Here is a 22,853-nt window from a genome sequence, read left to right on the forward strand (position 1 = left end):
TGAAATAATTTCAATATACCATCATGTAAACGCTACGGAAACTCCGAGTCGCCATGTGGCAGTATGCACTCGTGAGTCATTTCAGTTTCGACGTAGAGAAGCAGAGAGCGAAGGATTTTGGGTAGGACATCCTTAGGTCAGCCATATTGCGGTGTCTGTCTGAAGGAGAGAGAGAAGATGAGGGGGATTCGGGGAATAAGCCATTTATCGGTGAGAACTTGGTTAACTGGGTTAAAGATGACTAGTAGAGGTTCTGCTGTATGCTTTTGTGTTGTTTTGTGTCTTGTGCTCTAGATAGGGCAGATTCTGGCCTTGTTCTCATACAACCAAGCTAGATAACAGATACAGCTGTCAGTTCAGCTCTGTGTATGTCATCTCAATATTTTCGTCGTTTTATTCATGTTTTAAAAATAGTTATATAGAGCAGCGGTTATCGGTCTTTTAGATGATATGGCCCCCATCCTAAAATTTAAAAGGGATCTACAGTATATAGTTTCTTGTATATAGGCTGTGAACTATTACTGGCCATAAATATATCCAAATAATATATATACATTGTTACGTTTTTCATACTTATTATAGTACTTTTAATACTATAATAAATATTATTTATTTTCTTATTTGAATGTAATTTTTATTTATTTAAAATATGTTTATTCTGTTTTCTTTCTTAAAACATTTCCATTGACACCTTGAGGACCCCTGACTTGTCTGTTTTGCCCCAGCTTGTGGTTATGCAATTTGACTTTGTTTTAATTCCCTGTCCATACATTAAAGTATATATATATTTTGAGAACTTGCCATTGTTTGCTAGTTAATCCTATCCATCATGGGGATTTGACAGCACTTTCAGGTTGGCAGTTCTAGAGCAGGAAGAATTAGAATTTAGTGTATTTAGCACAATAAACAAAATATGGGGTAGAGAGAAATGTTTACTGAATATTATGTTACTGAATAGTTGTCCTTATAGTAGTTGTCATGTATTGCATTAAATATCCTTGTCCTTTGGTTTTATAGCTTTATTGACTTACTACACAACCTGTGAAAAGCTCATACATGCTCTTGTATCAATTAGTTTTCATGATATTAGTCTGAATGTGACTGAAATTAGATAAATAATAAATTACCAAATTTTGTCACGCTCACAACCCTACTTTGTAAAATGAGTAGTGTATGACAATGTTTTAGGGTCATGTTAAAAAAGAAAAAAACTAAGATTCCGAGTTAAGTTGTAATATTACGATAATAAAGTCAAATTTTTGATATTTTTCTCGAAACATTTTCTGGAAACATTTCGATTTTATTCTCGAAACACTTCAACTTTATTGTTGAAATATTTCGACTTAATTCTGTAGTAATAATTATGAGAATAAAATTGAAATGTTTCCAGAATAAAGTAAAAATTACAAGAATAAAGTTGAAGTGTTTCGAGAATAAAATGGAAATGTTTCGAGAAAAGTAAAAATTACAAGAATAAAGTCAGAAGTGTCTCGAGAATAAATCAAAGTGTATTGAGAATAAAGTCGAAGTGTTTTGAAAATAAAATCGAAGTGTTTCGAGAATAAAATAAAAATTATGAGAATACAACGGTTTTATAGTGAAATACAAACAGTATGTCTATTACAATAATGTGTTTTTCACACTCTTTAATGTGGCATGATCGCTGTATTCACCTCAGTTTAAGTGACATGTGAATCAGTCAGTGAAATATTTCGACTTTATTCTGTAGTCAAAATTATGAGAATAAAATTTAAATGTTTCGAGAACATTTCATTCCAATTACAGTGAGACATACGTTTCGTTAAATTAGGCTATACTCTTTTTTTCATTCATCCTGATGTTCCTTCATGTCTATATTGTGCTGTAAACTTTAAATAAAGAGGAAAAACACATTTATAATTTGTATTTCGTGATAAAACTGAAAGAATTTGAAAGCTGAGCTGTGTTATATTAAAAGCAGCAAAGCACAAAATATTGCGATTACTGGGTGGCTAGCGCTACAAATAATGAATGGAAGACATTAAATATTATTTAAAATTATATACTGTATTATACCATGTATTGTTGTGAATAGTCACTTATATACCTCAGAAAAGACAACAAGTTGCATCCCACTTTAATTTTTAGAACGTTTTGTTGTTGTTTTTAATTAAATACATGTACGGGAAAGAAAGATTGGATGCCACAGACGTTTTTTCACAAAGAAAACAGTATAATTTAATCAATCGAATATCGTCAAATCAACGACTTGATTCACATGAATACAGCAATCTGTCAGGCCACATTAAAGAGCATGAAAAACACGTTATTGCAAAACAGATTGTTTATATTCCGCTATAAAATGTTATCGCTATTTCATTTTATATTAAAAGTACCAAAAGCACAAAGCTTATCGCTATAATTTGGGTAACTGGTGCATCACAAATAGGCCTAATGAATCCAATTGAAGATATGAAATATTATTTCCAAGCATACTGTCCCTGTGAGTATTAACACATGATATGTTTTCTGCTAATAATTCCACATATATTCGAATAAATTCCTGGCCTGGCAACTTCTCTCTGTGCTCCCAATCCGGCCATTTGCATTTGCAGGCTATACTCTTAAAATATTATAACTTGAATTGCTACGATTTAATTCTCCTAATTTTGAGTTTATTCTCGTATTTCGACTTTATTCTTGAAACGTTTCGACTTTATTCTCGTAATTTCAACTTTATTCTCTGTTTATTCTCTTAAAACATTTCTACTTTATTCTCAGAACATTTGACTTTATTTTCGAAACATTTCTACTTTATTCTCAAAACATTTCGACTTTATTCTCAAAACATTTCGACTTTATTCTCAAAACATTTCGACTTTATTCTCAAAACATTTCGACTTTATTCTCAAAACATTTCGACTTTATTCTCGAAACATTTCGACTTTATTCTCGAAACATGTTGACTTGATTCTCAAAATATTTCAACTTTACTCACAAAATATTCTCGTAGTTTTAGATTAAAAAATTTTTTTTAACGTGGCACTAAAATGTCGTCGTAGTAGTGAAATACTACATTAAAAGATAAAAGACGATAAACAATAACATAAACAAACAGGAAATGCAAGAAAAAAATAAAATGGTGCATACAAATAATATAGAAAATGTAAAATATATGTGGGGCGGCTCTCTTTTGGACACACTTTTTCTTCAGAGGCGTGATGTCTTTTCTGATTTTCAGAGGAGGCTTTATGCAGCCCAGGCTGCCCGTAAGGTGGATGTTGCGGCAGCCGTGGAGCCAGTAAAGTTTCTGCCACAGGAAGTTCAGGTCAGTAGATGATGATTTGTCTCTCTGTCCACAGAGACGCTTCTATGCGGCTACTCAAAGGGACCAGCCCTTGACTGTGCCTCTGCCGGGCATCAAGGTCTCAGCAGGTGCCCCTCACATGTTCCAGGATGTACATGTATGTGTGGGTAGTGGGGAGGGTTTCTGCTCTCAAATTAGGGCCTGTTCTTGAACAAATTTACTAAACTATATTAATTACTGTCAAGGCGATATTTTGTGTGTCAAGAATTATATAAAACATCATATAAAATATCAGTGAAAAACAATATATTGTGTTCAGGTTATACCATTATATAATATACTGAGCTATAACTGTGCAAGTGCACTAATATGAAACATATTAGTTAATTCAATAGTCTGTGAATGTATTTACATGTTTAATTATTTAATTATTAATTAAATATTATAAAACATATGTGAATTAAATCTCTTCAGACAGCATTTCAGACATTATTTGTTAATATCAGTACACTTTTCTAGAAAAAGCATATCTGTTGTGTGTATTATGAAATGTTTATGAGCACAAACCTGAAAAAATGAAGTGCATTAATAAATCTAAATATTAAATCTAAATCACATGGATGCTTATTAGGGTATATATATTATATACTATATTTGCTTGATATTTTGACAAACTAATATTGATGGTGTGTTTATAGAGGAATTTACATTACCAGTCAAAAGTTTTTGAACAGTAAGATTTTAAATTTTTAATAAAGAAGGCTCTTAGTAAAAATGTGAAATTTACTATTTAAAATAACTGTTTTGTATTTGAATATATATGATTTCAAAGCTAAATGTCAGCATGATTTCTCCAGTCACATTATCCTTCAGAAATCATTCTAATATTCTGATTTGCTGCACAAAAAATATTTATTATGTTGAAAACAGCCGAGTAGAATTTTTTTTCAGTTTTCTTGAATAGAAGGTTCAGAAAAAAATATGAAATAAAAATCTTTTGTACCATTATAAATATCTTAATCATTACTTTTGATCAATTTAAAGCATCCTTGCAAACTAAAAGTATTAATTTCTATAATTTCTTTCCAAAAAAGAAACAAAAATAAATTTATACTGACTGATCTTTGGATCTTTCTATTCATCAAAGAATCCTGAAAAATGTACTAAACCATTTTAAAATATTGATAATAATAATAAATCAACAAATCGGCGTATTAGAATGATTTCTGAAGGATCATGTGACAATGAAGACTAAAGTGATGGTGCTGAAAATGTAGCTTTGATCACAGGAATAAATTACATTTTAAATTATATTCACATAAAAAGCAGTTATATTAAATGGACAATATATTTCACAATATTACTGCTTCTGCTGTATTTTGGATCAAATAATTGCAGGCTTGGTGAGCAGAAGAGACTTCTAAAATAAAAAAAAATTACAAATCTTACTGTTCAAAAACTTTTGACTGGTAGTGTAATTAATCAAATTAAATGTAAATATCTGCTGATACCGCAAAACATGCTGTGATACAACTACAGTTTCATCAAATTCAGTGGCATGCAATCAATATATCAATATTACAATATGATTTGCCTATTTTATACCACCAGTTACATTTTTATTTCATTCTAACTCACAAAAGCAACCAAAATATAACAAACATTTAATTGACTTGTTTAATTTAGAATAAACTTGAAACATTTTCTTTCTTCCAGGTGACAAAGTTGCCTAGCGGGTTAGTGATTGCTTCCTTGGAGAACTATTCTCCTGCTTCTCGGATTGGTGTGCTGGTCAGGGCCGGAAGCCGATATGAGACGATGGACAACCTCGGTGTCACGCACTTGCTTCGTCTGGCTGCCAGTCTGGTATACATCATCCATCATGACTCTGTGTTTGACTGCTGTACTGCTAATGTGCAGTGACTTTATTAGCATTCACTTCTTTGTACTCCTGATTCCAGACAACCAAGGGAGCATCTGCCTTCAGGATCTGCCGCGGTGTTGAGGCTGTAGGGGGCAGCTTAAGGTCAGTTTATCATAGTCACAAAACAGCTTCTTCTAAACATCTGTTATCTATGTGGCATAAGACCCAAGTTCAGAACCACAACAGATCTGCCACCCACTTCTGATTTGCAACCAAGCATTATACACAAATTATGTCTGGTATGTTATGCGAGTAAATGTTTATAATATGTTTTTACATGCAGTGTGTCGAGCTCCAGGGAAACCATGGCATACACTGTAGACTGCCTGAGAGATCATATGTGAGTAGAACACATGATTAGTTTGTCTATGTGATCTTTTCTTCTACTGGAAACAAATATGTTGTTGGTCTGTGTTCTCGCAGTGACACTGTCATGGAGTATCTGATCAATGTAACCACTGCACCGGAGTTTCGGCCATGGGAAGTGTCAGACCTCACTGCCAGGGTGAAACTGGATAAGGGACTTGCCAAGGAGACTCCACAGATTGGTATGCAGTGTTTAACCCTCTGGTAGTCATTTTAGACTAAAAAGTTTTGTGTTTGCATTTTTAAATATTTCCTCATTGGAATGGTACGAAAGTTAACTTTTGTGTCACTTGCTGTATGAACATACAAAAAATCGTGGACATGATTAGAAAAATACAGAGCTATTTTTGGCTACATTCAGCAACAATTAAATAATCTTTAAAAATGTCTAAATATTTACATTGCTGTTCAAAACAGTGTTGTTTTCGTCGACGATGACGAAATCATTTCGTTGACGCCACTTTTTTCCATGACGATAACGAGACGATGACGAGATAAAAATGGCTCGTTGATGACTAAAACATGACGAGACGTGTGTGAGTTTTCGTTGACGAGACGAGAATAGACGAAAATGTTAGTGGGTGGTCCGTCAGACGTTTAAAATGCATGACATTTCTGCTTATTGTGCATGCTAATTAAAACCGAAAAAAGTATCTGCCGCTATGGCAAGCCGTTTTAGCATTAAATACTCTTTGTCATACTACTATGGCAAGCCGTTTTAGCATTCCATCCTTGTTTGTCTTTTATGTTTTAAAACATTCCTTCATTATTGTAATTATTGGTAAAAATTGTCGATCCGGAAGCTCACATTGTGTAGAACTATAGATCTGCTATTTTCAGAACTTATAAGTGACACTACCCAACAGCAAAATACTTACTGACCTACATTAATTTGTTAAAAGACTACTTTTTCCCCTTTTTTTTGACTAAAACTAGACTAAAACCTTCTTGACTTTTCGTCGACTAAAATTGGACTAAAACTATCACATATAGAAGTGACTAAAATTTGACTAAAACTAATAACCATTTTAGTCCATAAGACTAAGACTAAATCTAAGATGGTTGTCAAAAACAACACTGGTTCAGAAGTATGGGATCAGTAGGATTTGTAATGTTTTCTAAAGAAGTCTCTTAGGTTCATTAAGGCTGCATTAATTTGTTCAAAAATATAGAAAAAAATTATAGTGTGAAATACTATTACAATTTAAAATAAAAGTGTTCTATTTGAATATACCTTAAATTATTATTTAAAAGTTAAAAAGAACAGCATTAATTCAAAATAGAAATTATTTGCAATAATGTACATGACTGTTCAGGTCAATACATTTTCTTAAAAAAAATAATACTTTTTTTCATCAAGGATGTGTTAAATTGATAAGAAGTGATAGTAAAGGCTTACATTGTTAGAAAAGGTTGCTATTTTGAATTAATGCTGATGTTTTTACCTTTTTATTATTATAGAATCCTGAAAAAAGTATCACAGGTTCCACCAAAAAATTAAGCAGCACAACTGTTTCCAACATTGATGATAACTAAGTATCAAATCAGCATATCAGAATGATTTCTGAAGGATCATGTGACACTAAAGACTGGAGTAATAGCAAAAGAAACAAATTCAACTTTAAAGAGTAGTAAAATAGAAAACCGTTATTTTAAATTGTAACAATATTTCACAATATTACTGTATTTTTGATCATATCAATGCAACCTTGGTGAGCATAAGAGACTTCTTTAAAAAACATTAACAATCTTACTGATTCCAAACTTTTGAACGGCAGAATCTAAATGCTAAACCTAAAAATAAGTAAATATTTAAATATGAACTTAAGCTCTGTATTATTTGAAAGTGTTAAGTATTCTCCTAATATTTGTATTATTGTATATATCTATAAATGGTGCATAATTTAGAGGTGGATAGTGTCTAGTACTGTGAAAATCCTCTGAAAATATAAAATATTAACAAATAAATATTGATACAAAATATAACACATTAATTTCCTTAAAGATTTCACTGTTTGTTAAGACTGTTGGTTAGCGGTCATAATATCCTATTTCTTTCCTTTATCTGTTTGTTTGTGCCTCAGGTGTCATTGAGAATTTGCATGCTGCTGCTTATAAGAATGCCCTGTCCAATTCCTTGTACTGTCCAGACTACATGATTGGCCAAATCACCGCAGAACAGGTAAGGCAAAGTAGTAGAGGGAAAACAAATGGATATGGCTCATCAATGTTTTTTGTATTGTTGTATAAACTCATCTAAAACTTTTGTGTAGCATTTGAGTCCAAATTATGCATGATTTCATATCATAGTAACAATATATATCATGATATAGTTATTTCTGCTGGAAATCCTGCTAATTTGCATTTAAAGAGACATGCACAAAAGCAGTGTTTCTGCTTCCACTCAAAATAGGCATTTTCAAAATGATTTTTACACAATGGAGATAAGTTACATATTGATGTTCTCTGTGTTTCCTTTTCCACAGATGCACACCTTTGTTCAGAATAACTTCACAAGTGCAAGAATGGCCCTTGTTGGTCTTGGTATGTTATGTTATTGTTCCCTTATTAAAGGAAAAGGCCCAACATGGCCCAAAAGAGGCTGTTAAATCAGTCATTTATACTGTATGTTATTGTGTAGGTGTGGATCATGCCGTGCTTAAGCAGGTTGGGGAGCAATTTCTGAACATCCGCAGTGGAGCAGGCACCGTTGGTTCCAAAGCCGTGTACCGTGGAGGTAGAGTGATCGTTAATACTAGAACAGTTTTCCTATTAACAGTATTAAAAACACAAAATAAAACACAGTACATTTACCTTAACTGCAAAATGGTAATTATTTGACCAAAATAAGAGGGATCTTACATTATTATGTTATTTTTATATTTAGTACTGACCTGAATAAAATATGTCACATAAAAGTCGTTTACATATAGTCCACATGAGAAAATGATAGTTGAATTTATTTAAATGACCCTGTTCAAAAGTTGACATATGCTTAATTGTTAATACCGTGTTGTTGCCTGAATGAACCACCGCTGTGTTTTTTTTTGTGTTCAGTGATAGTTGTTCATGAGTCCCTTGTTTGACCTGAACAGTTGTTCTTCAGAAAAATCCTTCAAGTCCCACAAATTCTTTGACAACTGAGGGACTCGTATACAACTATTACAGAATGTTCAAACGCTCACTGATGCTCCAAAAGTTAAAAAAAATATGCACTAAGAGCTGGGGCTAAAAACTTTTGAACAGAATGAAGATTTTTCTTATTTTGCCTAAATATCATATTTTTTTCATTTAGTACTTAAATTTACCCTGATTCTGAAGTTTTCACCCCCCTGGTTCTTACTGCGAATTCTCCAAATATATTTCCGTCTGGAGCATCAGTGAATGTTTGAACCTTCTGTAATAGTTGCATATGAGTCCCTCAGTTGTCTTCACTGTGAAAAGATGGATCTCAAAATCATACAGTCATTGTTGGAAAGGGTTCAAAATCACAAAAATGCTGGAAAACCAAAGAATTTGTAAGTACTAAAGGATTTTTCTGAAGAACAGCAGGCAGTTTAACTGTTCAGGACAAACAGTGCACTCATAGACAACTATCATTAAACAAAAACACAGCTGTGGATCATTCAGGTAACAATGCAGTATTAAGAATCAAGTGTATGGGGTCATTTTTATAAATTCAACTATTATTTTCTTATGTGGACTATATGTGAACATCTTTTATGTGTGAAATATCTTATTCAGGTCAGGACTAAATAAAAAAATAACATGCATTTTATATGATCCCTCTTATTTGAGTAAAATAATTCACATTTAGCAGATTCTGTAAGGTGTATGTAAACTTTTGACCTCAACTGTATTCATTGAAAGTCTCCCTTTCAGGTTGCTACTGTCAGTAATGTAAAGAGCTTGTCTATGGCTCTATTATAGAATCTAGTCTCACTGTCTACCTTCTAAGGCAGTATCCAAAGTAAAATGGACCTTATGGACATAAGTGACATTTTAAATGTTATGTGTGTTTTCCAGGTGAGCTGAGGCATCAGTCTGGAGGAGGACTGGTTCATGCTGTCGTGGCGAGCGAAGGTGCAAGTGCAACATCAGCTGAGGCCACCGCGTTCAGCATACTGCAGCATGTGCTTGGAGCAGGACCTCACGTCAAGAGAGGCTCAAACACTACCAGCAAACTGAGTCAGGGCATCTCAAAGGTCACCGCCCAGCCCTTTGATGTGAGTAACATCTTTAGTGACCTTCAGCTTAAAAAAGACTTTATACGAAGGCCTCTTTGTAACCGTCTGTCTTGCTTTGTTGCAGGCGTCTGCCTTCAATGCCAACTACACTGATTCTGGTCTGTTTGGAGTTTACACCATCTGCCAGGCTAACGCTGCCAAAGATGTATGTGTGATTTACATTACGCTCTAGATTTAACAGAAATGTATTCTATGCATTGTTGTTAAATCTAATCCCGTATCAAATAAATATGTATTACTAAAGATTAGATATGTTCTTAAAGTGATCATTTTTGTGTTCAGGTAATCAAAGCAGCAGTTAGTCAAGTGAATGACATTGCACAAGGAAACCTTGCAGCAGCTGACCTCAGCAGAGCTAAGTGAGTTCATTTGCTTAAGACCTAGAGTGCAGTACTTTTTATTTTATTTTATTCATTACATGTATTAATGTTATTATTAATTAATTGTCTGAGCAGGAATCAGTTGACAGCTGAGTACCTGATGTCTGTTGAGAGTTCTGAGGGCTTAATGGAAGCTATTGGTTCACAAGTGCTTGCAGAGGGTACCTACCATTCACCTGAGGCTGTGACACAGAAAATCAGTGCTGTGTCTTCAGCTGATGTTGTCAATGTAAGCAACAATTATTTTTTTTTTTTTAGACTTGCAGTAATTCAGAAAAGCATGTACTGTACATAATTCCTATATTACCATGTACTATACCTGTACTATAAGGCTATTTTACCAATATATTCTAAAAAAAATGGTAATAATAAGTAGGTATGTCCAAAATGTTGACTCTTAGTGTATCTGTTAGTATATCTTTTGGAATGCAATTTTGTATAACAAATTTTGTCTTGTTTGTTTTTCAGGTTGCAAAGAAATTCATGTCTGGCAAAAAGACTATGGCTTCCAGTGGACACTTGGCCAACACACCTTTTGTTGATGAAATCTGAATGCATCAGTACTCCCACACATTTTATCTTTCAGCTGTGTCTAACTCTTTGTTTCATTTTAATGAAACTAGGACGTTCATTGTATCTTTATTGTTCCTGTCCAAAAAAAAAAAGAATAAGTTTGTCATCAACAGTTGGTCTTGATATTTGTATTATTATATGAAGTGGAGTAATCTGATAAGAACAACTCAGCACTTGTCCATTAGAAATGTATAGATGTAAATGAATAAAGTATCTTACCAACACCAACAAACATTTATGAAACAAGTTGTGATTTGTGATGTATATACAGAGCCTTGCAAAAGTATTCATACCCCTTCATTTTTTTCACGTTTTATGTTGCTGCCTTATGTTAAACTGATCTAAATTCCTTTTTTTTTTTTCACATCAGTCTACACTTCATACAACATAACGGTAAAGTAAAAAAACTGTTTTTTAACATCTTTGCAAATTAATTGCACACAAAAATATTAAATGATTCCACTGTGTAAGTATTCATACCCTTATCTGGGACAGTTGAAATATCTCAGGCATTCATGTTGCTTGTAGATGTTACTACACTTGGCTCAGTTGGATGGGTATGATTTGGAAAGGAATGCACGTGTTAATAAAAGGTACAGCTCAGAGATGGAATTGCGTTAAGCCACACATCTGGGGAAGAGTTCAGAAAAATTCTGCTGCATTGAAGGTTCATAGAAGCCTGTAGTCTTTGTTATCCTTAATGGTAGAAGTATGAAACAACCAGGACTCTTTCTAGAGCTGGAACTCCTGTCCAAACTGAGCAAGTGATAGAGAAGGGTTACATTGACAACATCAGCTGAAGACACACACAGCAAGAGTGGCTTATAGACAACTCTGAATGTTCTTGAGTGGCCCAGACAGAGCCTGGGCTTGAACCCAATTAAATATTTCTGGAGAAACCTGAAAATGTGTGTCAGCCCCCATTCAACTGACAGAGCTGAGAGGTGAAGAGGTGAAGAGATGAATGGCAGATAACTGCCAAAAGACTTGAGGCTGAGTTAAGTGTATGAATACTTATGCAATGTAGTTATTTCAGTGTTTTTTCTATAGCTCCAAAAAATTGAAGTGGCAAAAACTTGCAGTACAGTGTGTATATAAGATACTGTAAAAGATTGTGAAATTATTTTGTACATTATATACACTGATTATGAATGTCTGGAAAAAATGAGTGATCACAGAGAGAACTGTTTATTCATAATACACAATAAACATCACTTTACAAATTGTAACTGGTTTAAATTAAGCAAATGTCAGGTAAAAACATACAAATGCCCTTGTTCAACAATACACAATTGAAGTCAAAAGTTTACATACACCTTGCAGAATCTGTCAAATGATAATTATTTTACCAAAATAAGAGGGATCATACAAAATACATTTAATTTTTTATTTAGTACTGGCCTGAATAAGATATTTCACATAAAAGTCATTTACATATAGTCCACAAAAGACAATTGACCCTGTTTAAAAATTGACATACACTTGATTCTTTATACTGTGTTGTTACCTGAGTGATCCACATGTTTTTTGTTTTGTTTTGTTTGGTGATAGTTGTTCATGAGTTCCTTGTTTGTCCTGAAAAGTTAAACTGCCTGCTGTTTTTCAGGAAAATCCTTCAGGTCCCACAAATGTCTGTGTATTTGAACCCTTTCCAACAATGACCTATGGTTTGACATCGCTCTTATCACACCGAGGACAACCGAGGGACTCATATGTAACTATTACAGAAGGTTCAAATGCTTCAGAAGAAAAAGGGGTGTAAACTTTTGAACAAAATGAAGATTTTTTTTTTTACTTTGCCTAAATATCATATTTTTCATTTCATACTGCCCTTCAGAGGCTACAGAAGATAGTTACATGTTTCCCAGAAGACAAAATTATTTAATTTAACCCTTTTTGATATTCAAATTCAAAACGTTTGCAGCCCCTGGCTTTTAATGCACTTTGTTTCTTTCTGGAGCATCAGTAAGCGTTTAAACATTCTGTAGTACTTGCATATGAGTCCCTCAGTTGTCCTCAGTGTGAACAGATGGATCTCAGAATCATACAGTCATTGTTAAAAAGAGTCCAAACACACAAAAATGCTGAAAAACCAAAGAATTTGTGGGACTTTTCTGAAGAACAGCGGGCAGTTTAACTGTTCAGGACAAACAAGGGACTCATGAACAGCTATCAAAAAAAAAAAAAAAAACAGTATTAAGAATCAAGTGTATGTAAACTTTTGAACAAGGTCATTTTTATGAATTCAATAATTATTTTCTTTTTGTTATCTTATTCAGGTAAGTACTAAAGAAAAAATCACATGCATTTTGTATGTTGTTTCTTATTTTGCTAAGTTATTTAACTTTTGTGTATGTAAACTTTTGACTTCAACTGTATTTAATAAAATATTGTATTCTTTAATAGCCTCAATGAAATACATATTACTTCAACCTAGTTGTAAAATATATTGCTAGTATAGTTATTGTTTTCTCTCTATCACATTGTATGTCTGTTCAAATTGAGCATCTATGCTTTAAACTTTTTTGAAAAAACTAATTTGTTCACTGACGTTTCCAGTGAGAGAGCGCACAACTGTCAAAGGCAGGTTGGTGACGTCATACGTTGCGTCATGTTCTCCTGCCCCCTCCGTTATTCCTTACAAAGGGGAAAACATCTCGCGAGCAGGGTTGTGTTTTGAAAGGTTCGCGGACGCTGTTTTACGGTATATTAGTTCAAATTGAAACGCGGAAGAACATAACACAAGAAGGACAACTGTACTTATCGTTACAGCACGACATTCGCCAGCATATCCGATACTGATGCGCGAACAGACTCCTGCGCTGTGGAATCGTTTTCCTTCTTCAATGATATCCATAAATCAAGAGAAGATTCAGCGCGGATGTAACACATAGGAGTGCTTGGGATTTTCCACACAGCCTTTCTCAAGTATGGGCTTACCTTTCAGGATGTTATTAGTGGAGTACGTCAGGGGTAATGTTTCATAATGGGATGATGTTCAGTGCTGAATGTCATACTGCTGGCGTTTGCATCATAATCCCTCCACTGACATTCAGATGTTATCTTCTACAACTGCATGAAGAGCATCTCCATGAGGTTCCCTCTGAAAAGAGGGAGTGAAAGTTAAATCCATCTCACACAATCCCAAACATCTAAGACCTAACTCATGTAGTAAAATGGATAAACTCACCATTATTTCAGGATGTCTCTTTCTCGCAGCAGATATCTTCGCAATTGCAAGTATTGCAAATCCAGACTGGATCAATACAGGCAGTCAAGAGGGTAAGAAACTTCATGTATAAACTCTTTAGGTATAGCACAGGTGTATCTGCATGTGCACTGTTTGTATTACCATTGTGTATAAAATACAATTCAAAGCCATTGTATCTGGCTCTAATGTATTTATTTAGGCAACAAACAAGCATTTCCGGCTGTGGTTGGACACAACGTACTCAAACAAGATAGGACAATATCATTGTCCTTTCATTAGTCTACACAACCATTTATGGATGAACGAAAACATAAATATATAAAAGCATCTGGCATTAGTTGATAAAAGCCAGTGATTAAATGTTTTGCATTAGTGAGATGTGCAGAAGAGCGCGCTTTTAAGCGAAATGTGTTGTTGATTACTCAGTTTGTTTGTTGCTGTATTAATGAAGTCTGTTGGGAATTGCCTTCCACAGAGATGAGATATACCAGCAGCTAATTAGTTGGAAAATCGTTCTGTTATGTAAACGTGGGAATAATGTTAATAGAATGATGTTGCTGCAAATGATCTACAATGGATCCTCACATTTTCCACTCCACCTTCATGCTCAAATAATAATAAAAAAAAATCCTTAAACTTTTATGACTTTTAAGACATTATGGGCCCCAGCAGGGTCTGCATATGTTAGATTTGTTGAAAAAGAGCTTTTTTCCACAATTTATTGTGAAGATCCCTTCCTAATCAAATGTGACACAAAACAGCTGTTTAACAGCCGTTACTTTATTTATTTTTTTGTCCTAAAGAGATGCAGCAGAGAACAAAAAGTACCATGCTTTCTGAATGCTGAAAACATTCACAGCACATCATGAAGAATAATGAACACTTGAGTTACTTCACAATATAACAGATAGAAATCTATCTATCTATCTATCTATCTATCTATGCTAAACTGTATATTTGTCCATCATCTCAGGCAACCTATGTAGCTGTGCTAGGTTCATCTATCATTTCACTCCAGCTCTCCTCCTTTTCCCATAATACATTAATTAAAATCAACATTTCATGTCCCTAGAATTGTTTGGCCGTAAAAGTGGCCATGTAATAAAGTTTGTATTGATCATATAATCATTTAATAGCAAATATACACTGCCAGTCAAAAGACTTTTTTTTTTTTTTAAAGAAGTCTGTTCTGCTCACCAAGCCTGCCTTTATTTGATCCAGGGTCCAATACAGCAAAAACAGTACAATTTAAATATTTGTACTATTTAAAACAACTGTTTTCTATTTTAATATATTTTAAAATGTAATTTATTCCTGTGATTTAAAAGCTGATTTTTTAGCATAATTGCTCCAGTCACATGATCCTTTCTTTGATTAATAGAAAGATCAGAAGAACAGCATTTATCTGAAATAGAAATATTTTGTGACATTATAAATGTCTTTATAATCACTTTGATCAATTAAAAAAAATTATACTGTGATGCTTTTGAATTGTATAGTGTATACTGTTACAACAAGTGTTTTATTTCAGATAAATGGTGATCTTTGGATCTTTCTATTTATAAAATAATCCTGAAAAAAATTACTCTGTACCTGTTTTAACCATTAACAATAATAATAATAATTATAATAATAATAATAATAAAATGTTTCTTGAACAGCAAATCAGCATATTAGAATGATTTCTGAAGGATTATGTGACATTGAAGACTGGAGTAATAATGCTGAAAATGTAGCAAAACAGTTATTTAAAATAGTAAAAATATATATTTTATTTATTTATTATTTTGCTGTACTTTGGATCAAATAAAAGCAGGCTTGGTAAGCAGAAGAGACATTTAAAAACATTACAAATTTTGACTGATAGTGTATACGCTTATTTTACACAATATTTACTCAAAATTATCACAAAAAAATAGCCAAGTGGGTATACAAGTTAAAATCATAACTGTGCTTTATGGCTTCACTCTAAAGATGTGTATAGGGAAAGAACAGGATATCCTGTGGAGTGACTTTAAATGGAGTTTCCCACGGTAAAGCTGGATTTGGCAGTATTTCAACTAATTACTCATATTTTTTGAAAAGTTGATGTCCAGCAGACCTCCATTACAGAAAGATACTGACATTAGATTTACATTGATCTTTTATGTAGTTGAATTAAAGCTTAGCCCTTAAAGCCTACTGTGTCATATTTAATACACAAATTTCTAAGGCCTCTAAAATATGATCAAAATTTTGCTAACATGTTGAACTCTGTCTACTACATGCCTGAATTGTATAATTAATGTTTTTTAAGCTAGTAAAAGCCCTTTGTCCATCTCTCAATCACCATTTTATTTCATTGCATTATGTTTTGCCCCCACAATAAACACTACAGAGTTTTGATCATAAAACTAAGCGTCAAGTTAATCTGACTTGGTGACTATTGAGATTAAATTAAATAAGAAAGTTACATACTAGGCTATATAATTTTAAACAACTTTGTGAAAACAAAAGATTTTCTAATGTCCTGAGTCACAAAACGTGCAAAGACGGCATCATTTGATTTATCTTTTAATCCATTGTTGGTGTATTTTTGGAAGTAGACTGTGCGGCATTTTAGTGGATGACTTAATTTAGAGTGGAATCGTAAATATTATAGGAGGAGACTCTTTATTTTTGAAAACTCTTAGTTCTTCATGTTCTTGTTCATGTTCCAGAAAGGAATTCACATCAATCATGATACCTTTTTTTTTTTTTTTTTTTTTTTTACTGTTAAGCTAGAGGTCCCTGGCTCAAATCTTTGATTTTGCTAATATTTTTTCTGAAGAAAGATAGACGCATATGGGTCAATGACGTGGCATGTCAATTCTGGTGTCCAAAGCATATTCATAATATTAAAAATTTATACATTTTTAAATGCATTTCATTAAATGACTCAACTTTCCCCTCTTTAATTACTCTTGTGAGAATTCATTATAAATAATTAATCTTTAAGGAACTATTGAGCTCAAAAGTCCCAAAACGTCATTCCGGGTAACTGTCCCGGCTTAAAATCTGAGTACAAAAATACAATAAAAATGTAAATAAGAAAAATAAAAATATTTAAAATCTACTTGGGCATAATTATATTGAAGTTTTAAACGATACCTGCAAATATGGTTATAATACTAAGTTTAATTAAATTTTAATGACAGAAAGACTTTTGTCCCCAAATTGTGATTTCTGTAATGTCATTCCTGGATAACAGACACCAATGACCATTTTAGACCATAATGCATTGTGGTATGTCAAGTGACATAATATTGTATCAAAAAGAAGACCCTGAATGAGCACCAGAACATGTGCAAAGGTGACTAAGCGTCTCTTAAAATATTGATATTTTGACCTTTTCGGTCACTGATGCACTTTGTAGCAATATCATGTGTCCTTTTGGATAACACTGACAAACTATTTATAATGTTTTTATATGAAAAAACTATCTATTTGATCTAAAAGATTACCTTAAAGCGATGATGGCTAAGTTGTAGTTTTCCATAGGTGGTTAAATTAGTGCCTGATTATAAAGAAAAATATTCGTTTTGTCATTCCTGGATAACAACATGTCATTCTTGGATAACAAAAAAACTCTGTTAGCCAGGACATGTCATCCGTTATCCAGAATGACATAGGCATAACAATCTAGTTTTTAATTAACATTTGTAAACTTTTAGGTATAGTTATTATAGTTATATTATTAACATTAACATTATTTACATAATTGTATGTTTTTTGCCGTATTTTTGCTGTCATTCATCTTGATTTCATATGATTCACATTTAATTATCATTGAATTGAACTTTTGTAATGTTAATGGTCAAATCATGAATAATGTAATCATTATTATAAATATATCCACATTTGGTAATACTTTATAATAACTACACGTTATTAATCATTATTTAAACATCATTAAACAGTTAATTCATCAATAAATTTACGATTTAAAATGCAGCTATAAATTCTTAATGCTTGATTTATAAGCCTACCTACAAGTATGAAATTAAAGTATGGAAATACAATTATTAAACACATTATAGATATGCTTTTAAATCAAGAATAAAGCATTTATAGCTGTATTTATAAACTGCTTATTAATGTCTTTTAATGCGTTATAAATGATGAATTAACTGTTTACTAATGTTTAACTAATGATTAATAGCGTGCCGTTATTATAAAGTGTTACCCATTTTAAAACTTTTGTATAGCTTCTGGTGTTTTAAGGTCAATTCTGTTCTTCCAGATGCCTCTGTCTAATAAAGAGAGGCAGAGACGGTTCAGAGCCAGAATAAACACAGATGCAGAAGCTAGGGCTGAGTATCTTTGAAAATAGAGAGCAAGGTATTATGGTGATGATTCAGTGGAACAATAATGTGTCAGTAACAAGCAAACTTGAAATATTAAAGGAACACTCCACTTTTTTTGGAAATAGGCTCATTCTCCAACTCCCCCCGAGTTAATAAATTGAGTTTTACCGTTTTGAAATCCATTCAGCCGTTCTCCTGTTCTGGAGATATCACTTTTAGCATAGCTTAGCATAGATCATTGAATCCTATTAGACCAATAGCATCACGTTCAAAAATGACCAACGAGTTTCGATATTTGTCCTATTTAAAACTTGACTCTTCTGTAGTTATATTGTGTACTAAGACCGGTGGAAATGCAAAGCTTCAATTTTCTAGGCTGATTAGGAACTACACTCCCATTCCGGCGCAATAGTCAAGGAAGTTTGCTGCCGTAATATGGCCGAAGCAGGAGCAGTAATATCACGCAGCACATGTGCAAATGCTAAACTAGCTGGGAATATTTCTGATAATACTCCGCCTGCTTCGGCCATATTACAGCAGCAAACTTCCTTGACTATTACGCCAGAATGGAAGTTTAGTTCCTAATCTTATCAGCCAAGAAACTCGCAGCTTTGCATTTCCACTGGTCTTAGTACACGATATAACTACAGAAGAGTCAAGTTTTAAATACAACAAATATGGAAACTCGTTGGTCATTTTTGAACGCGATGCTATTGGTCTAATAGGATTCAATGATCTATGCTAAGCTATGCTAAAAGTGATATCGCCAGAACAGGAGAACGGCTGAATGGATTTCAAAACGGTAAAAATCAACTTATTAACTCGGGGGGAGTTGGAGAATGAGCCTATTTCCAAAAAAAGTGGAATGTTCCTTTAATCGAAATAGGTTCACACTCATTTGCAATAAGCCTAAATGTTTTAGCGGTGTAATGTGTTATTACACATTATACACTATACCCCTGGCCATTGTTTATGAAGCATTATAATTTTACAGATTTATTGTAATATTTAGAAAATACGATTGTAATGAAATTGGTGTCCCAAAAAGCCTGTTGTACTTTTTTTAAATCATTAAAAACTGTGAGTTTTGCAACTGTCAAGTGTATCTTACTTTGTTTCAAGTTTGAGTGTTGGAAAGAAAAATTATACTGATGATGGTTTTTATGGTAATCCTGAAAAATATTGCTGAATGTCATTCCGGCTAACAGTATGTCATTCCGGCTAACAATGACACGGGCAATTCATTTAACCCATATTTGTGTGTTAGATTACACAATTCAGTTTTTTGTTGAGTTAATGATAAAACAAGTCTTATTTACTTTATTGGAAAACATTTTTAAACATTTTCCAGGTTTTTGTTTTATTTGGTTCTGAATTTTTGAATTAGCAGCAGCCAAAAATGAGCCTGTGCCTATAAGAAATCCCAAATTGATTATATTAATTGTGATTAAAATGTAGTTTTCTGAGCACTAATTGTTTGTTGAGCTCCAAATATGGAGATCAGTACATTTGTATATGCCAACAATGGTAGAAATGTAATTAATTTAAAAATTCATTACGTTACCCAGGAATGACATTTTCATGAGGAAAAAGATCTGATTCATCAAAAAAATGGTTAATTACATTCTTGAAATGTGTAAATATCATTGCATTACATACACAACACTGTAATAAGTATAGAAAGTCCTAACATTTAAATTTTTTGCCAGTTTTATTTTTTTTTCACATTTTAAATCCTTATCCGTCATTCACCCATATAGTGATGAAATCCAAAATATTAAATGTAATGGTTTAATATTTACTGAATAATTCACTATTTTGTAGAGGGGGGTCAAAATGGCAATTTTCACCTGATTTAAAGTCAAGTTACATGACTTCAGAGAGATGGTTTTGGTAGAGGGAAACAAGATACAATTCTAATTTCAACATTATTTATTCTCCAGACATGGTTCTTTAAATAAAATAAGTATCAGCTGTATACAAAGTGTCCAACATTCGGTTTTCCACCCCTGAAAATGGGAAATATTCAACAATCTGGACATCTGGAAGATTCTAAAAGAAAAGTTTATTAAAAACTATAATCTAAAAATCATATTGAAATATATTTAATATTTCTTGAGTTACAGGCACTCAAACTTTGGAAAAAGAATATTAGTGGCACTGTTTAATGCAGTTGTTTATATATATAAGGAAATGAGATACATGTCTAGTTTCAACATTATTTGTTCTTCAGACATTCCTCTTTAAAAGAAGAAGTATCTTGTTTTTGCAAACTGACCCACATTTGGTTTTTGACCACTGAAAATGTGTACATTTTAACAACTGAATCCTGGAGCCATGTTGAAATTCCAATATCTCTGGAACCGATTCATATAGGGTCTTAAAAAAATAGGAAAGTTTGTTAAAACCCAATATCTGAAAGGGCTTTAACATATCTTTAATACTTCTTGAGTTACAGGCATGCAAACTGTGGAAAAATTTTAAAGTACGGTTTCCCCATTATTGAATGGTCACCATTGGCACATAAGTCAACAGATTTTACTAATAGAACTTCAGATCTCTGTAAAAATAACATTATGATGCTGCCATATTTCTGAAGTTATTTTTTACCATCCTATAACTTGACTATGCCTTTGAAAATTGCCATTTTGACCCTCCTCTACAAAACAGTAGATTATTCAGTAAATATTTATCCATGACATTTAATATTTTGGCTTTCATCACTATACATGTCTATCTTTCCCTTAAAAAAAATAAAAATTATTATAAAAATATATATTTTTTATTTTTGGTTTTGGATTTGACACTAAATGTCCCAGTTGTAGAATTTCAACTGCAAGGATTGATATCATCATTATGCCCTTTTGTAAAGTCCTCAAAGTGATAGTTCACCCAGAGATGAAAATTCCATCATCATTTTGTCACCTTCATGTCATTCCTGTATGCTTTTTTCCCTTCTGCTGTACACACAAAAAGCATATTTTAAAGAATGTTTTGATTCAAGCAGTTTTGGTTTCTATTGACTTCCATTGTATTTTTCAATCCACACAATGGACGTCAAAGATAACTGAAATGGTTTGGTTACCAACATTTTTTAAATATTGTTTTCCAAAGATAAAAAGAAGGCCACACTGGTTTGGAATAACAGAAGGTTCAGTAAATGATAGTAGAATTTAATTTTGAGAAGAACTATCCCATTAAAGGAACATGATATTCAAAAATGAAAACATACCCGTCGTTATTTACTCACTCCGTCATTTCTGTGCTATGTTATATATGTTATGCTAAATGAAGACTCGTTTTCACTTAATAGTCACAAAATGTTTGTGTTTTGCACCTAGGAGCTCTGACTGTGGGTCTAGTCAAACAATGCCAGACCATCCATGGTCGAAACAGGGTATGCATCTCCCCAAGCCTTCCTCCAGAATGGATCACTACCCTGTTCTTCATCATCTTAGGCATCATCTCGCTCTCTATCACGTGTGGCCTGCTTGTGATCTCACATTGGCGGCGAGAAGCTACAAAATACGCCCGCTGGATCGCCTTCATGGGAAGTATGTTGTCTTAAGGGAAATTTGTTCTGCACAAAAAATTCAAAATGAATTACTTTTTAGTATTTCAGACATGAATTATTTAGTTTTCTTTGTTTTTTGCAGTGGTCCTCTTCTGCATGGCCGCCCTCATATTTCCAGTCGGATTTTACATCAATCAAGTTGGAGGACAACCTTACAAATTACCCAATAATACGGTTGTTGGGTCCTCATATGTACTGTTTGTTTTATCAATATTTTTCACAATAGTTGGACTTCTTTTTGCGGGTAAAGTCTGTCTGCCTGGCTGACAGATTTTTTTTTTATGCTACATATTTGACTTTTTCAATGCCGGTGTGGTTCAACTGATGGCAATGGAATAGATCCACTTTAAAGGGATGACTCACTCACACAAAAGGGCCTTTTTGCAGTGGATGTTTTATTAGAATGATATTGTGGTCATTAAAAGATTTACATAAGCATTAATGTACAGTCAGACAGTCATTACGGCTCAATAAATCATCCTTGTATCATCCCGAGGCAATTAATTTTTGAATAATGACTGGCGAATAAAGGACTGTACATTATCCTGCTTATGACAAGGCTACTCACCAAATAAATAAATGGACAAAGAACATTGATTTGAGTTGAGATGATTTTATGAAATGCTACCTGTATATTACGGTAAAGAAACGGTTCACTTAAAAAACAAAAATTTGCTGAAAATGTACTCAGTCTCAGGCCATCCAAGATGTACATGAGTTTGTTTCCTTGTCAGAACAGATTTGAAGAAATTTAGCATTGGCGGCGAATGGGTGCCATCAGAATGAGAGTCCAAACAATGTTCTCCAGGTTTCCTACACTTTAATAAATAAGAAAAGTCATCTGATTTATTATCTTTATTTATATATAATAAAAGGAGTAGTTCACTTTCAGAAGAAAAATGTACAGATAATGTACTCACCCCCTTGTCATCCAAGATTTTATTATGTATTTTTAGGGAAAACATTT

At 33.0% G+C, this 22,853-nt stretch overlaps 2 protein-coding genes across 3 annotated transcripts; both read left to right on the forward strand.

Annotated features, from left to right (window-relative positions):
• The first annotated feature begins 103 nt into the window (after nucleotides 1–103).
• Nucleotides 104–11,008, forward strand: uqcrc2b (ubiquinol-cytochrome c reductase core protein 2b). Of its 2 annotated transcripts, none has more exons than XM_073828172.1 (14): nucleotides 104–210; nucleotides 3,221–3,307; nucleotides 5,003–5,152; nucleotides 5,248–5,312; nucleotides 5,494–5,550; nucleotides 5,634–5,758; nucleotides 7,661–7,758; nucleotides 8,063–8,120; nucleotides 8,218–8,313; nucleotides 9,603–9,802; nucleotides 9,888–9,968; nucleotides 10,106–10,182; nucleotides 10,279–10,432; nucleotides 10,672–11,008. In XM_073828172.1, the coding sequence occupies exons 1-14, from the start codon at nucleotides 178–180 to the stop codon at nucleotides 10,753–10,755; spliced, it is 1,365 nt and encodes a 454-aa protein (XP_073684273.1). In that variant the 5' UTR covers nucleotides 104–177; the 3' UTR covers nucleotides 10,756–11,008. The 2 variants fall into 2 exon arrangements, with proteins under 2 accessions (XP_073684273.1, XP_073684272.1); XM_073828171.1 differs by lacking the exon at nucleotides 3,221–3,307 and adding an exon at nucleotides 3,342–3,443 and having other exon boundaries at nucleotides 117–210.
• A 2,265-nt stretch (nucleotides 11,009–13,273) lies between these two features.
• On the forward strand, nucleotides 13,274–22,577 carry mosmob (modulator of smoothened b). Its single transcript, XM_073828898.1, has 3 exons — nucleotides 13,274–14,058; nucleotides 21,654–21,866; nucleotides 21,969–22,577. The coding sequence occupies exons 1-3, from the start codon at nucleotides 13,953–13,955 to the stop codon at nucleotides 22,151–22,153; spliced, it is 504 nt and encodes a 167-aa protein (XP_073684999.1). The 5' UTR covers nucleotides 13,274–13,952; the 3' UTR covers nucleotides 22,154–22,577.
• Nucleotides 22,578–22,853: the final 276 nt, after the last annotated feature.

The sequence above is a fragment of the Garra rufa genome, chromosome 22 (genome assembly GCF_049309525.1).
Source record: "Garra rufa chromosome 22, GarRuf1.0, whole genome shotgun sequence".
Classification (NCBI taxonomy): domain Eukaryota; kingdom Metazoa; phylum Chordata; class Actinopteri; order Cypriniformes; family Cyprinidae; genus Garra; species Garra rufa.